Here is a 16563-nt window from a genome sequence, read left to right on the forward strand (position 1 = left end):
CAGTGATGGTGACGGGTAAGTCAAGATGGTAATGGTTAATTTCCTGCTCATTTATTGAGTGAAGAGCTATTGCATGACCGTGTTGCATGATGCAATTTTCAGGCTGTAAGTGGCCAACCTCCGAAGCAGGATCAGAATCTAAGCAGGAAGGATGACATCATTGAGGAGAATGAATCCTTCTTCACTGAAATGCCTTCTCCATTGGTATGTGTCTATGTTGGCATTTGAAGGTCTTGCATTGCTTGTGTGTCAATCCCCCAGGGGCTTTATGCCTTTGTCTTCTGTGGCATCTTTTTCTCACAGCAAGTGTTGTGTTGTTTCAGAACCATGTTTTATGCCTTCGTCCTCTGTGGCTTCTATCTTCTCACAGCAAGTGTTGTGTTTCAGAACCATGTTTTATGCCTTCGTCCTCTGTGGCATCTATCTTCTCACAGCAAGTGTTGTGTTTCAGAACCATGTTTTATGCCTTCGTCCTCTGTGGCTTCTATCTTCTCACAGCAAGTGATGTGTTTCAGTAATATGCTTTATGTCTTCATTCTCTGTGGCGTCTGTCTTCTCACAGCAAGTGTTGTGTTTCAGAACCATGTTTTATGTCTTTGGCCTCTGTGACGTCTGTCTTTTCACAGCAAGTGTTGTGTTTCAGAACCATGTTTTATGCCTTCGTCCTCTGTGGCATCTATCTTCTCACAGCAAGTGATGTGTTTCAGTAATATGCTTTATGTCTTCATTCTCTGTGGCGTCTGTCTTCTCACAGCAAGTGTTGTGTTTCAGAACCATGTTTTATGTCTTTGGCCTCTGTGACGTCTGTCTTCTCACAGCAAGTGTTGTGTTTCAGAACCATGTTTTATGCCTTCGTCCTCTGTGGCTTCTATCTTCTCACAGCAAGTGTTGTGTTTCAGTAATATGCTTTATGTCTTAATTCTCTGTGGCGTCTATCTTCTCACAGCAAGCGTTGTGTTTCAGAACCATGTTTATGCCTTCGTCCTCTGTGGCATCTATCTTCTCACAGCAAGTGTTGTGTTTCAGTAATATGCTTTATGTCTTTGGCCTCTGTGGCATCTATCTTCTCTCACAGCAAGCGTTGTGTTTCAGAACCATGTTTTATGCCTTCGTCCTCTGTGGCATCTATCTTCTCACAGCAAGCGGTGTGTTTCAGTAATATGCTTTATGTCTTTGGTCTCTGTGGCGTCTGTCTTCTCACAGCAAGGGTTGTGTTTCAGAACCATGTTTTATGTCTTTCTCAGTGGCGTCTGTTTTCTCACAGCAAGTGTTGTGTTTCAGAACCATGTTTTATGTCTTTGGCCTCTGTGGCGTCTGTCTTCTCACAGCAAGCGTTGTGTTTCAAAACCATGTTTTTTATGTCTTTGGCCTCTGTGGCGTCTGTCTTCTCACAGCAAGCGTTGTGTTTCAGAACCATGTTTTATGTCTTTGGCCTCTGAGGCGTCTGTCTTCTTACAGCAAGCGTTGTGTTTCAGAACCATGTTTTATACCTTCGTCCTCTGTGGCTTCTATCTTCTCACAGCAAGTGATGTGTTTCAGTAATATGCTTTATGTCTTAATTTTCTGTGGCGTCTGTCTTCTTACAGCAAGTGTTGTGTTTCAGAACCATGTTTTATGTCTTTGGCCTCTGTGGCGTCTGTCTTCTTACTGCAAGTGTTGTGTTTCAGAACCATGTTTTATGTCTTTGGCCTCTGTGGCGTCTGTCTTCTCACAGCAAGTGTTGTGTTTCAGAACCATGTTTTATGTCTTTGGCCTCTGTGGCGTCGTCTGTCTTCTTACAGCAAGTGTTATGTTTCAGAACCATGTTTTATGTCTTTGGCCTCTGTGGCTTCTATCTTCTCACAGCAAGTGTTGTGTTTCAGTAATATGCTTTATGTCTTAATTCTCTGTGGCGTCTATCTTCTCACAGCAAGCGTTGTGTTTCAGAACCATGTTTATGCCTTCGTCCTCTGTGGCATCTATCTTCTCACAGCAAGTGTTGTGTTTCAGTAATATGCTTTATGTCTTTGGCCTCTGTGGCATCTATCTTCTCACAGCAAGCGTTGTGTTTCAGAACCATGTTTTATGCCTTCGTCCTCTGTGGTTTCTATCTTCTCACAGCAAGCGGTGTGTTTCAGTAATATGCTTTATGTCTTTGGTCTCTGTGGCGTCTGTCTTCTCGCAGCAAGGGTTGTGTTTCAGAACCATGTTTTATGTCTTTAGCGTCTGTTTTCTCACAGCAAGTGTTGTGTTTCAGAACCATGTTTTATGTCTTTGGCCTCTGTGGCGTCTGTCTTCTCTCACAGCAAGCGTTGTGTTTCAAAACCATGTTTTATGTCTTTGGCCTCTGTGGCGTCTGTCTTCTCACAGCAAGCGTTGTGTTTCAGAACCATGTTTTGCGTCTTTGGCCTCTGAGGCGTCTGTCTTCTTACAGCAAGCGTTGTGTTTCAGAACCATGTTTTATACCTTCGTCCTCTGTGGCTTCTATCTTCTCACAGCAAGTGATGTGTTTCAGTAATATGCTTTATGTCTTAATTTTCTGTGGCGTCTGTCTTCTCACAGCAAGTGTTGTGTTTCAGAACCATGTTTTATGTCTTTGGCCTCTGTGGCGTCTGTCTTCTTACAGCAAGTGTTGTGTTTCAGAACCATGTTTTATGTCTTTGGCCTCTGTGGCGTCTGTCTTCTCACAGCAAGTGTTGTGTTTCAGAACCATGTTTTATGTCTTTGGCCTCTGTGGCGTCTGTCTTCTTACAGCAAGTGTTATGTTTCAGAACCATGTTTTATGTCTTTGGCCTCTGTGGCGTCTGTCTTCTCACAGCAAGTGTTGTGTTTCAGAACCATGTTTTATGCCTTCGTCCCTCTGTGGCTTCTATCTTCACAACAAGTGATGTGTTTCAGTAATATGCTTTATGTCTTCATTCTCTGTTGCGTCTGTCTTCTTACAGCAAGTGTTGTGTTTCAGAACCATGTTTTATGTCTTTGGCCTCTGTGGCTTCTATCTTCTCACAGCAAGTGTTGTGGTTTCAGTAATATGCTTTATGTCTTAATTCTCTGTGGCGTCTATCTTCTCACAGCAAGCGTTGTGTTTCAGAACCATGTTTATGCCTTCGTCCTCTGTGGCATCTATCTTCTCACAGCAAGTGTTGTGGTTTCAGTAATATGCTTTATGTCTTTGGCCTCTGTGGCATCTATCTTCTCACAGCAAGCGTTGTGTTTCAGAACCATGTTTTATGCCTTCTGTCCTCTGTGGTTTCTATCTTCTCACAGCAAGCGGTGTGTTTCAGTAATATGCTTTATGTCTTTGGTCTCTGTGGCGTCTGTCTTCTCGCAGCAAGGGTTGTGTTTCAGGAACCATGTTTTATGTCTTTGGCGTCTGTTTTCTCACAGCAAGTGTTGTGTTTCAGAACCATGTTTTATGTCTTTGGCCTCTGGGGCGTCTGTCTTCTTACTGCAAGTGTTGTGTTTCAGAACCATGTTTTTATGTCTTTGGCCTCTGTGGCGTCTGTCTTCTCACAGCAAGTGTTGTGTTTCAGGAACCATGTTTTATGTCTTTGGCCTCTGTGACGTCTGTCTTCTCACAGCAAGTGTTGTGTTTCAGAACCATGCTTTATGCCTTCGTCCTCTGTGGCTTCTATCTTCTCACAACAAGTGATGTGTTTCAGTAATATGTTTATGTCTTCATTCTCTGTGGCGTCTGTCTCTTCTTACAGCAAGTGTTGTGTTTCAGAACCATGTTTTATGTCTTTGGCCTCTGTGGCTTTGTATCTTCTCTCACAGCAAGTGTTGTGTTTCAGTAATATGCTTTATGTCTTAATTCTCTGTGGCGTCTGTCTTCTCACAGCAAGCGTTGTGTTTCAGAACCATGTTTTATGTCTTTGGCCTCTGAGGCGTCTGTCTTCTTACAGCAAGCGTTGTGTTTCAGAACCATGTTTTATACCTTCGTCCTCTGTGGCTTCTATCTTCTCACAGCAAGTGATGTGTTTCAGTAATATGCTTTATGTCTTCATTCTCTGTGGCGTCTGTCTTCTCACAGCAAGTGTTGTGTTTCAGAACCATGTTTTATGTCTTTGGCCTCTGTGGCGTCTGTCTTCTCACAGCAAGTGTTGTGTTTCAGAACCATGTTTTATGTCTTTGGCCTCTGTGGCGTCTGTCTTCTCACAGCAAGTGTTGTGTTTCAGAACCATGTTTTATGTCTTTGGCCTCTGTGGCGTCTGTCTTCTTACAGCAAGTGTTGTGTTTCAGAACCATGTTTTATGTCTTTGGCCTCTGTGGCGTCTGTCTTCTCACAGCAAGTGTTGTGTTTCAGAACCATGTTTTATGCCTTCGTCCTCTGTGGCTTCTATCTTCTCACAACAAGTGATGTGTTTCAGTAATATGCTTTATGTCTTCATTCTCTGTGGCGTCTGTCTTCTTACAGCAAGCGTTGTGTTTCAGAACCATGTTTTATGTCTTTGGCCTCTGTGGCTTCTATCTTCTCACAGCAAGTGTTGTGTTTCAGTAATATGCTTTATGTCTTAATTCTCTGTGGCGTCTATCTTCTCACAGCAAGCGTTGTGTTTCAGGAACCATGTTTATGCCTTCGTCCTCTGTGGCATCTATCTTCTCACAGCAAGTGTTGTGTTTCAGTAATATGCTTTATGTCTTTGGCCTCTGTGGCATCTATCTTCTCACAGCAAGCGTTGTGTTTCAGAACCATGTTTTATGCCTTCGTCCTCTGTGGCTTCTATCTTCCTCACAGCAAGCGGTGTGTTTCAGTAATATGCTTTATGTCTTTGGTCTCTGTGGCGTCTGTCTTCTCACAGCAAGGGTTGTGTTTGAGAACCATGTTTTATGTCTTTGGCGTCTGTTTTCTCACAGCAAGTGTTGTGTTTCAGAACCATGTTTTATGTCTTTGGCCTCTGTGGCGTCTGTCTTCTTACAGCAAGTGTTGTGTTTCAGAACCATGTTTTATGTCTTTGGCCTCTGTGGCGTCTGTCTTCTCACAGCAAGTGTTGTGTTTCAGAACCATGTTTTATGTCTTTGGCCTCTGTGACGTCTGTCTTTTCACAGCAAGTGTTGTGTTTCAGAACCATGTTTTATGCCTTCGTCCTCTGTGGCTTCTATCTTCTCACAACAAGTGATGTGTTTCAGTAATATGCTTTATGTCTTCATTCTCTGTGGCGTCTGTCTTCTTACAGCAAGTGTTGTGTTTCAGAACCATGTTTTATGTCTTTGGCCTCTGTGGCATCTATCTTCTCACAGCAAGTGTTGTGTTTCAGTAATATGCTTTATGTCTTCATTCTCTGTGGCGTCTATCTTCTCACAGCAAGTGTTGTGTTTCAGAACCATGTTTTATGTCTTCGTCCTCTGTGGCGTCTGTCTTCTTACAGCAAGTGTTGTGTTTCAGTAATATGCTTTATGTCTTTGGCCTCTGTGGCATCTATCTTCTCACAGCAAGCGTTGTGTTTCAGAACCATGTTTTATGTCTTTGGCCTCTGTGGCGTCTGTCTTCTTACAGCAAGTGGTGTGTTTCAGTAATATGCTTTATGTCTTTGGCCTCTGTGGCATCTGTCTTCTCACAGCAAGCGGTGTGTTTCAGAACCATGTTTTATGTCTTTGGTCTCAGTGGCGTCTGTCTTCTCACAGCAAGGGTTGTGTTTGAGAACCATGTTTTATGTCTTTGGCGTCTGTTTTCTCACAGCAAGTGTTGTGTTTCAGAACCATGTTTTATGTCTTTGGCCTCTGTGGCGTCTGTCTTCTTACAGCAAGTGTTGTGTTTCAGAACCATGTTTTTATACCTTCGTCCTCTGTGGCATCTATCTTCTCACAGCAAGTGATGTGTTTCAGTAATATGCTTTATGTCTTAATTTTCTGTGGCGTCTGTCTTCTCACAGCAAGTGTTGTGTTTCAGAACCATGTTTTATGTCTTTGGCCTCTGTGGCGTCTGTCTTCTTACAGCAAGTGTTGTGTTTCAGAACCATGTTTTATGTCTTTGGCCTCTGTGGCGTCTGTCTTCTCACAGCAAGTGTTGTGTTTCAGAACCATGTTTTATGTCTTTGGCCTCTGTGGCGTCTGTCTTCTTACAGCAAGTGTTGTGTTTCAGAACCATGTTTTATGTCTTTGGCCTCTGTGGCGTCTGTCTTCTCACAGCAAGTGTTGTGTTTCAGAACCATGTTTTATGTCTTTGGCCTCTGTGACGTCTGTCTTCTCACAGCAAGTGTTGTGTTTCAGAACCATGTTTTATGTCTTTGGCCTCTGTGACGTCTGTCTTCTCACAGCAAGTGTTGTGTTTCAGAACCATGTTTTATGTCTTTGGCCTGTGCGGCGTCTGTCTTCTCACAGCAAGTGTTGTGTTTCAGAACCATGTTTTATGTCTTTGGCCTCTGTGGCATCTATCTTCTCACTGCAAGTATTGTGTTTCAGTCCACCACAGCAGTGCCCCCATCCCCCATGAAGAAGAATGCCTGGGGAGAGCAGTCTTCACCATTACACTTCTCGGACTACAAACTTCCAGCAGAGGTAACAAATTACTTGTTTCATATAGGCATCACATAAAATTATATTCTGTAAATTATTACTGCGAGTATGCTGCTAACAGAAATGGCACAAGATGAAGTTGCCAGGCATTACAATGTTCAACACAACTAATGTCCCATGGAGGACACTTTCTGCAGCAGGGCAACACCCATGCCTTACCATTTGCATGTTCCTCATGTGAAGTTACGTCAACAAAACAACCCGATCCTCTTGGTGCGTTTATGGAAACAATCCTAAAGCGCCACATTAACAGCTCGGACAATTGCTTGTTTGAGACCAATCAGTGACTGAGGGAGTGCCATATCAGCGATACACTGATTTGGCTGCCCCAACACTGTTGGTGCCAGCCAGCTTTGTGTAGAGTATATTCAGAAGATCAGACTCATAGTCATAGATGAATTTCACCTTGACAACTCTGATGGCCTTGCAAGAGTTCATGAAGAAATGTTAGCAATACTGGTTTTACTCATATCTTCTGTTTGGGGGTTGACTTAGGACTACAAAGGAGAACACGCTTTGTTATTGACAATCAGCACCAGTACAGGAAGACATTGTGTAAGATCGTTTTCTACATGAACATGCAGTAAGTTCCATCGTCAACACCAGGGGGGACCAGTGAACAACGTATTTATCTTACCGAACACCTTAATGTTAATTTTGAATTGTATGAAGCACAGGTACAAATCTTTTGTAGCCATCGCTAGATTTTGCTGACAAGAAAAACAGATTTAGAGTTATCTCCCTTCCATCGATTTGCATTTGCAAAACATCGGTAATTTCCGTACATCATACGTGATTCAATGTTATTCGAGATAAAGAATTACTACCACGAAGTACCAAATGAATTGCCATTTACAGCGGGGTACATTGAAATGTTACTCGCTGGTAAGCGGGGTGCATTGAAAATAATAGAAGAGCGCTCAGCCAGTCAGAAAGCAACATTTATGTGTGAGGTAAGATAAGGGTGCATGTATGATGTTAAGTTGACTGTGGGATGTTACATTGACCTCCATGTGGGAAGTTACATTGGCCTCCATGTGGGATGTTATATTGACCATGGCCATGTGGTATCTTACATTGACCTCCATGTGGGATGTTACATTGACCTCCATGTGGGATGTTACATTGACCTCCATGTGGGGTGTTACATTGACCTCCATGTGGGATGTTACATTGACCTCCATGTGGTATGTTACATTGACCTCCATGTGGGATGTTATATTGACCATGGCATGTGGTATGTTACATTGACCTCCATGTGGGGTGTTATATTGACCATGGCCATGTGGTATCTTACATTGACCTCCATGTGGGATGTTACATTGACCTCCATGTGGGATGTTACATTGACCTCCATGTGGTTGTTACATTGACCTCCATGTGGTATGTTACATTGACCTCCATGTGGTATGTTACATTGACCTCCATGTGGGATGTTACATTGACCTCCATGTGGGATGTTACATTGACCTCCATGTGGGATGTTACATTGACCATGGCCATGTCGGATGTTACATTGACCTCCATGTGGGATGTTACATTGACCTCCATGTGGGATGTTACATTGACCTCCATGTGGTATGTTACATTGACCTCCATGTGGGATGTTACATTGACCTCCATGTGGGGTGTTATATGACCACCATGTGGTATGTTACATTGACCTCCATGTGGTATGTTACATTGACCTCCATGTGGTATGTTACATTGACCTCCATGTGGGATGTTACATTGACCTCCATGTGGGATGTTACATTGACCTCCATGTGGGATGTTACATTGACCATGGCCATGTGGGATGTTACATTTACCTCCATGTGGGATGTTACATTGACCTCCATGTGGGATGTTACATTGACCTCCATGTGGGATGTTACATTGACCTCCATGTGGGATGTTACATTGACCCATGGTTATGTGGGATGTTACATTGACCTCCATGTGGGATGTTATATTGACCTCCATGTGGGATGTTACATTGACCATTGACCTCCATGTGGGATGTTACATTGACCTCCATGGGGGGTTACCTCCATGTGGGATGTTGACCTCCATGTGGGATGTTACATTGACCTCCATGTGGGATGTTACATTGACCTCCATGTGATGTTATGTTACATGACCTCCATGTGGGATGGACCTCCTTGTGTTGACATTGACCTGTGGTACATTGACCACCATGTGGTATGTTTCATTGACCTCCATGTGGTATGATACATTGACCTCCATGTGGGATGTTATATTGACCATGGCCATGTGGTATTTTACATTGACCTCCATGTGGTATCTTACATTGACCTCCATGTGGGGTGTTATATGACCACCATGTGGGATGTTACATTGACCTCCATGTTCTATGTTACATTGACCTCTATGTGGGATGTTACATTGACCTCCATGTGGGATGTTACATTGATCTCCATGTGGGATGTTACATTGACCTCCATGTGGGGTGTTATATGACCACCATGTGGGATGTTACATTTACCTCCATGTGGTATGTTACATTGATCTCCATGTGGGATGTTACAATGACCTCCATGTGGGATGTTACATTGACCTCCATGTGGGATGTTACATTGACCTCCATGTGGGATGTTACAATGACCTCCATGTGGGATGTTACAATGACCTCCATCAGGGATATTACATTGACCTCCATGTCGGATGTTACATTGACCTCCATGTGGGATGTTACAATGACCTCCATGTGGGATGTTACATTGACCTCCATGTGGGATGTTACATTGACCTCCATGTGGGATGTTACATTGACCTCTGTTTTATATGTTACAGAGGCAGCAAACAAAGATGCCCCCAGAGAAGACAAAGGCAAGGCCTCATGGCCTCATGGACCACTATGATTCACCTCCTGCTTACATCTTGGCTGACCCTCGGATCCAAGACAGGGACCCAGATTCTGAGGTAACCTTTGCCATCTTGAAGTATTCGGTAGTTTATGATAGAGTATTGCCAGTGCCTCAATATGGGTAATTAGGAAGGTCTATTTCAGAAGAAAAAACAGTTTTCAAGATGAAACATTGCAGCCTTTAATTCTAACTAATATACATTCGTTGTCAATGTGTGTTTCCTTGTTCCAGATCAATTTTCAGGAGAGGAAGAAGAGGGTGGAACAGGTGTACAGTGGGGAGGCACCCAGACCTGGACAACAGAACAAGGTCAGTCTGACACTGGTCACCTAGTAACCAGTAGGCATGTTACACGAAATCTGATTTGCCCCAAATTTACCAGCCTGTGTAGGTAGGCAAATTCCAGTCTCCACTGCAACCATCTATGGCCACTTGCAGATCCAGCGTGGGTTGGGTTGGTGGGTACACAGCTTGTTGCTCCATTGAATTTTGTTTTGTGTAATACAAATCTTAAACAAATCTCTGGCTGACAGCCTCATGCCATGGTACTTTACGATCTGCAAACTGAACATTGCTGAAACATCTTCATAAACCTGACCAAAAGCATGTGCACAATAGGTGAGATTTGAAGGCCTGACAACAAACTTATAACTAACACTGCTTATATAGCATCTTCAAAGATCTTTTTGAAAACCATGCATAGATTTATGTGCAATTGCTTAACATTTTCCCCTAATTTCTGACCAGAATCTTTCACAAAAGAATAAGTAAATAGAAGCGACAAAACCCTTTCCACATTCTTGAAACATTGTACAACTGTGACTATATCATGAGCAGATATTGTTTCAGCAGGATTACAGCTGCATGATGTTGTTTGTAAACAAATCAGGTATGAACCAGACAATCCAGTGATTGTCACAATATGATACTATAGTCCGTTTGGCTCAAAAGCGGACCGATGAATTTCAATCTAACTCGAAAACTAATAAACATATAATACTCAATGAAATGCTGATCATAATCAAAAATTACACCAACTCTGTGATTTATTTGCAGAATATATGTACTAAAATTTAAAAAGTTGTTTAACAAACTATCATTAAAATTTTGACACAGTTCACTATTTGTTACGAGGGAGGAGTGCAGAGAACGGGACAGCCGGGTGATTCATTAATCTGTGCTGTGCCGTCTCCATCCTTTCTCGCACATTTGGCTGTCCCTTTCTCTGCACTCCTCCCTCGTAACAAATAGTGAACATTGTCAATATTTTAATGACAGTTTGTTAAACAACTTTTTAATTTTTAGGACGTAAATTCTGCAAAAGCTTCACAGAGTTGGTCTGACGAATTGATTTTGTTCAGTGTTTCATTGAGTATTTTATGTTTATTTTTTTTCGAGTTAGATTGCAATTCATCGGTCCGCTTTTGAGCTGAACGGACTATAGACAGTGCATGTGTTTATGAATCACTATGAAATAGTGATGACACCAGGTGTTCACAAGGAAATGGAGCCATGTAAAGACTTTGTAAGTTTGACAATTTGTACATAAACATCTACTTTACTTCAGGGCAGGAAGCCGGTTTCAGGGAAGTCATCAGGACAGTCTTCCAACAACAGTCAGAGGTCTGGAGACGACCGGCAGCCAGTGGACCAGGATGTCGAGACGATACACCTGTACGAGTCCCGGGAACTGGTACGTGAAACAAACTGTTCAGTAATGTTGTTATGGTTGAACTTAGTATGAAGACAGGGTCAGTGGGTAGGTCTGCTAATATGTGTCGAGTATAATCATGGGCATGGTCAGTAGGTCTGCTGAATTGTTTGGGCTTTAAGACAAGGTTGGTGGTAGGTCTGCTGAATTGTGTTGAATTTAAAGAGAAGGTTGGTGGTAGGTGTGCTGAATTGTGTTGAATTTAAAGAGAAGGTTGGTGGTAGGTCTGCTGAATTGTGTTGAATTTAAAGAGAAGGTTAGTGGTAGGTTTTCTGAATTGTGTTGAATTTAAGACAAGGTTGGTGGTATGTTTTCTGAATTATGTTGACTTTAAGACAAGGTTGGTGGTAGGTCTGCTGAATTGTGTTGAATTTAAAGAGAAGGTTGGTGGTAGGTCTGTTGAATTGTGTTGAATTTGCAATACAATGACATGGTGTATATAGACTGAGGAAGAGTGGTATCAAATTGAAATTATGCATCTGTGGTTGGTGCCCAAAATTCTGTAATAATGATAACATAGACAAAGAGTAGTTTTAACTTTCTCAACCAGGATGTGGCTGTTTGATGCCATGTTGTCTTACTTCAACAGCCACTCTACAGAGGCCGAGTCGATGACAACTGGGGAAAAGTGAAAACCGCTGTGGAGAGGAAGAAGCGGCAACAGCGAAACAGCAGCGAGCTACAAAGAAACTTTGTACATAGTGAAGAGGATTTGTCCCGATACGGGAGTCGACAGCCCTTTGGGGGTATACGGACAACGGACGTGGGTGTGCCTGTCATGTCACGTCCCCGCCAGCACAGGGAAGTTAGCAGACACGACCCTAACAGACATTACCGGTACATGTAGAGATGCGATGGACTTCTTCAATGAAGGCACTCATGACATAGAAGCTTTTCCCTAAACTGGATGAAATGGACATTTGTAAACTTGATATGTCATTGATAAAGTTAGGACAGGTTTTGTCAGGAGCACTTGATGAAACCTTACGATATGATATTATCAGGTCTTTGTAAGTGATTAATGACTGTGGCAGATGAATTTGTTTGTATGATTATATATTGTAAGACATTACCCATCAATCCTTTCAACTGTATAACATGGTTTGTTATATATTTTTGCATGATAAGCATGCAGTCAAAATATTACAACACTTTAAGATGCAAAGAAAGTGATTGAGGTCAAAACTGATTTTCTTTGAACCAAGTTTGATAAAAGTTCAAATTAGTATTGCATAAATTTAAACATTGATGGGCAAGTTATTTTAGTTTTAAAAATTTAAATTATGATCATTGACAGTTTCAATGGAAAGCATTAACATATGTGACTATGCATAATTTCAGTAATTTTGAGAACAATATTAACTTTCATTCTAGATATCTTTGTTCAAATTTAAAATAATTTCAGTTAATTGAGATGATGCTTTTAAAAGGGTATGTGCAATTGACTGTGGAGACAACTTGCCATTTCACAGACTAAAATAGAAAATTCTATTTTTTAACTTTATGAAGGTTTTGACCATTACTTTTCAGAATGTCAAATTCTATCACCTTATCTTCAATGAATACCTCAATCATATTACAACAGTAACGATATATTGTTCTTGTGCTCCTAGGTCTGTTATTTTTGTAATATTACTTAGATGTATATTTAAATATGAAGAAATCCACCAGTATATCGAACATGACGTTTTTGTCACAAAGTATTTGCAGCACAGTGTTTTGGAAAAAGAAATGTTTTGGAAGCATCTTCAATTTTCAACTATCAACCTTTACACATTAAGTTTTTTTAATTCTCTATAAATATTTCTTTTTTAAAGAAAACATATTATATTTACCCTAACCTGATAACATATTTTAACTATGTATCGACAATCATTGCTATGTTAAAATGTGCTTTAAGTTCGCTATAAAAGGGTTGATGGTAATATTGGTTTTAAATGTATGAGATTTGGTTCCAACTCGGACACTTAATAGACAAGGGATATTTTTATATATATACGGAAAACATGTATTGATGAAGTATATAATTTCACTGGATATTCTTGTCATACTTTAAATTAAATAGAATTTAAAATGTGTATACTTCTCGAGCAACTTTTAAACAATAGTGATATATTCACTTGTATCTGTTATCCATTGCTGGAGAAATGAGAAGGAAACACACAATCTACTCATTGTAAATCGATGCATATTGACCAAATGAAATGTAACTAAAAATTTAACAAACACTGAGCATATGGTAAAATAAATATTCATTGAAAAATTTGATCACTATTCACACGGCCATCTTGCCCCTCTTCACACACACATACACCATGTATTTTGCACAAGATCTTATGTTTATCATGAAATAAAACAGTGTGACCTATCTGTATTATCTGTGTGATAATTCCAATATTTAAATATATGTCCATTGTGCCTCTCCAGTAATACATGTGTTATGGTCCATCCGTGGTCACAAAGTGTTCGCTTTTGAGGGATTGGTTTAGAAGTGTGTATACCGGTAAAACATTCTTCACACAACCGGTGCTATTGGCGCTCTGGTAGCGCTACTGGTATCAATGGCCATGTTATAGCACTAACGGTTCTCCACTTACACAGAGGGCGTTTGGGGACAGTTTAGACTCGGGTAAACATCACCCCTAGGATGTCATAAATGGGTAATGGAGTCATCACAGCTGCATGAGTAACAGATATAACGAGGTAAAGGTTTGTGTAGATGTGACAGACTGTCCAACTAATCTGGGAATTTATGTTTAGAAGAATCGGAGAGGCCAATTAAGTGAAGCGCTAATAAAATGTTGGATTTGTATCAGTTATCGTCTTTTACGTATTTTCTGTTGAATATTAATTTTCTGTTGCAAGAATCCGATAGAGCTTGGGAAGTACGTGGAACGATGTACCTCTGTTACATATATTCATTGCGAACTTTTAAAAAATATTTATGTGAGTGTTCGTTTTTACGAATTTGGAAAAATATCAAGAGCGCGATGGAGTTACAAATTGTTTCATTTTTTATAAAAAGAATCTGGCGAAGGCGTTTTCTGCCTGAATTCTTGGCAAAAGAATTATATATTTTTACGCAAAGTAATCACAGTGAAAGTCAAGAGGGTTTTGAGGCCAAGACTTGAGATGTTATTGTTGTGTTTTGTATGCCATGATGTCTCTAACGGGCTGTGTCTCCAGTGCTTGTGATGTATTGAAGTTGTAGCCACTGATGTAGGTTACAGTGCATGTACATGTATCAGCATTTAATCCAAACAAAGTCATGTTTCATGTTATTTTCATGCAATAAAGACACTTAGTCATCATCGGAAATGGTTCTGTGTTTGTCTGTCCATCTGGAGCGTCAGTCCAGAGAGTGGGAGGTTGTATGTTCGATCCATTTGAAGCGTCATACCAAAAGGTGTTAGAAGATGGCGCTTGTGTTTCCCTGCTTGACTCTCGGCATTAAAGGGATAAAGCTCGGAGTCTTCTGTGGTGGGTTGGTTGGTTTGTTTGTTGTTTAACGCCGCACTCAGCAATATTCCAGCAATATTGCGGCGGTCTGTAAATAGTCTGGACCAGACAATCAACAGCATGAACATCGATCTACGCAATTGGGATACGATGACATGTGTCAACCACATCAGCAGTGTACCTGAGTGCAACCAACCATAGCTTTTGTTGTTTTAACGTGTCTGACAAATGAGACGTCTAACTTATAAGAGGACACCCTTACGACAAGATGGGTTACTGAAGATCAATTCTTGCCCTAGGTAGACAATTCTTGTCAGAAGACAGTATACGCACGCACGCACACACAAGTCTCTATACAAGGGCAGTGACCTGGAATGCGACCCTAAACGCTATTACGCCTCACCTCACTTTCTGGAATCGAGGGCGGTGGGGTAGCCTAGTGGTTAAAGCGTTCGCTTTAGGTCCGGGTTCGATTCCCCAAATGGGTACAATGTGTGAAGCCCATTCCTGGTGTCCTTCGCCGTGATATTGCTGGAATATTTCTAAAAGCGGCGTAAAACCATACTCACTCACTCTGGAGTTGAATCCTGTGGTGCCCATCATCCCATGCCTGTGAAAACGGGTGCTTAGGTTGACTTTCTTGGCTGGTAGTGGCAAAGTACCCGATCGCGTCTGAAGTGGATCATGCTTTTAATTACTGGTTTCCCTGGTCTAGACTCCAGCTCCTAACCCTTACAATAACCACCAACACCCCAACACCCCCAATCCAATCCACCCCCAACCCCCACCCCCACCCCCCCCACCCCACCTTTGTCACCAATGCCTTGACTTTTGGTAAAAACCTCCTATAAGTCTACATAATTTCATTCCCTCACCAAAACATAAACCAGATTTGTTAGGAGAGTGACTAAAATTGAAAGATTACGCGTCTTCGTATCCTCCGCCACATGTAAAATCACATGCTTTTTGAAGACTTGTGCAATCGGATTTCTTGCAGAAAGTTGCTGAACGCACAAACAAACACATATGGGTTCTTCTCACAATATTTTCAAATGAAACGATTACTTGCAAACAACCTGTGAGAACTCACGTATGTCCTCGAGAACTCCTTTAATCTTGAACATATCTTAAACATAATTTGGACTCGTGTTCCCGTGGCCTCAGGGGATCTCAGAATAGCCATGATTGAGGTCCTTTGGGCACAGTCGATGAAGGATTACCTGATTCCATCAATCTCGCCCTACCCCGATATCAACAGCGTATTCACAATATTTTAGATTGTAAGGTGCCGACGTCTTCATGACTAATGTGTGTAGTCGCAATGTCGGCTAATTGTTTACATTTTCACACGCTGTTTACGTGATGAAACAGATCAAAGAGGGCAATAAGCTTCCATGGTACATATACTCTGTATTACCGAGGGTACTTTGTTGGCACTTCGTAATTAGAAGCGATAAGTACATTCCAATAGTACTGGTTGACCCTCTTCTGGGACTTGTCTCAGCTGTGCGTGGGTATCATACAGGGTTCTGGTGAAATATGCTTGGAAATATATAAATATTTAAGTACCTAGATGCATTAATGTTAGATTTACAATAGAAAAGAATATGTATAAACCAGTAGTCCCTGACCACGTGGACCTGTATGGTTTATTTGTAAAACCGAGCTTACTAATCAAAATAGTTTAAAATCATCCTGTATTAATTAAATTGACTCAGACTTAGTCAAAATAGTGCAAGACCCTTTTTCTTAGCGTGTTGTTCCGAAAACACTCCGAGGTCATTAATTATGTTGAAATTTTTCCAAGCTGGCTAGTGTAACACCTTTGGCACTGTTGAAACAACACGAGTCGTAGTGGCGTACGAAGAATAGGTGTTTTGTATTCTGGTAGTACAACCGTGTGAGACAGGGCGATGAGTTCACAGAGTCCGACAGAGGCTACCGTGGGAAAGCGGTGAAGTCAGGCTGATCATTCGGCAGCAGATGGGCCACATTGACTGGTCAGGGTCCGTCCCTCATTGTCCCTGT

General features: G+C 41.4%; 1 protein-coding gene across 4 annotated transcripts in view; it reads left to right on the forward strand.

The window, feature by feature from the left end:
• LOC124256630 overlaps positions 1–14387 on the forward strand; it is a 125023-nt gene extending 110636 nt beyond the window's left edge. For 3 of the 4 annotated variants that reach the window (XM_046690604.1, XM_046690605.1, XM_046690606.1), the window contains 6 exons: positions 103–204; positions 6382–6477; positions 9292–9420; positions 9597–9674; positions 10933–11058; positions 11666–14387. In XM_046690604.1, coding sequence (XP_046546560.1) covers positions 103–204; positions 6382–6477; positions 9292–9420; positions 9597–9674; positions 10933–11058; positions 11666–11923 — 789 coding nt within the window. In that variant the 3' untranslated portion in view covers positions 11924–14387. The remainder of the gene's footprint in view (positions 1–102; positions 205–6381; positions 6478–9291; positions 9421–9596; positions 9675–10932; positions 11059–11665) is intronic. The other variant, XM_046690607.1, reaches the window with a different exon arrangement.
• Positions 14388–16563: the final 2176 nt, after the last annotated feature.

Source organism: Haliotis rubra, unplaced genomic scaffold (genome assembly GCF_003918875.1).
Source record: "Haliotis rubra isolate DU_JTF1 unplaced genomic scaffold, ASM391887v1 Scf632, whole genome shotgun sequence".
NCBI lineage: Eukaryota > Metazoa > Mollusca > Gastropoda > Lepetellida > Haliotidae > Haliotis > Haliotis rubra.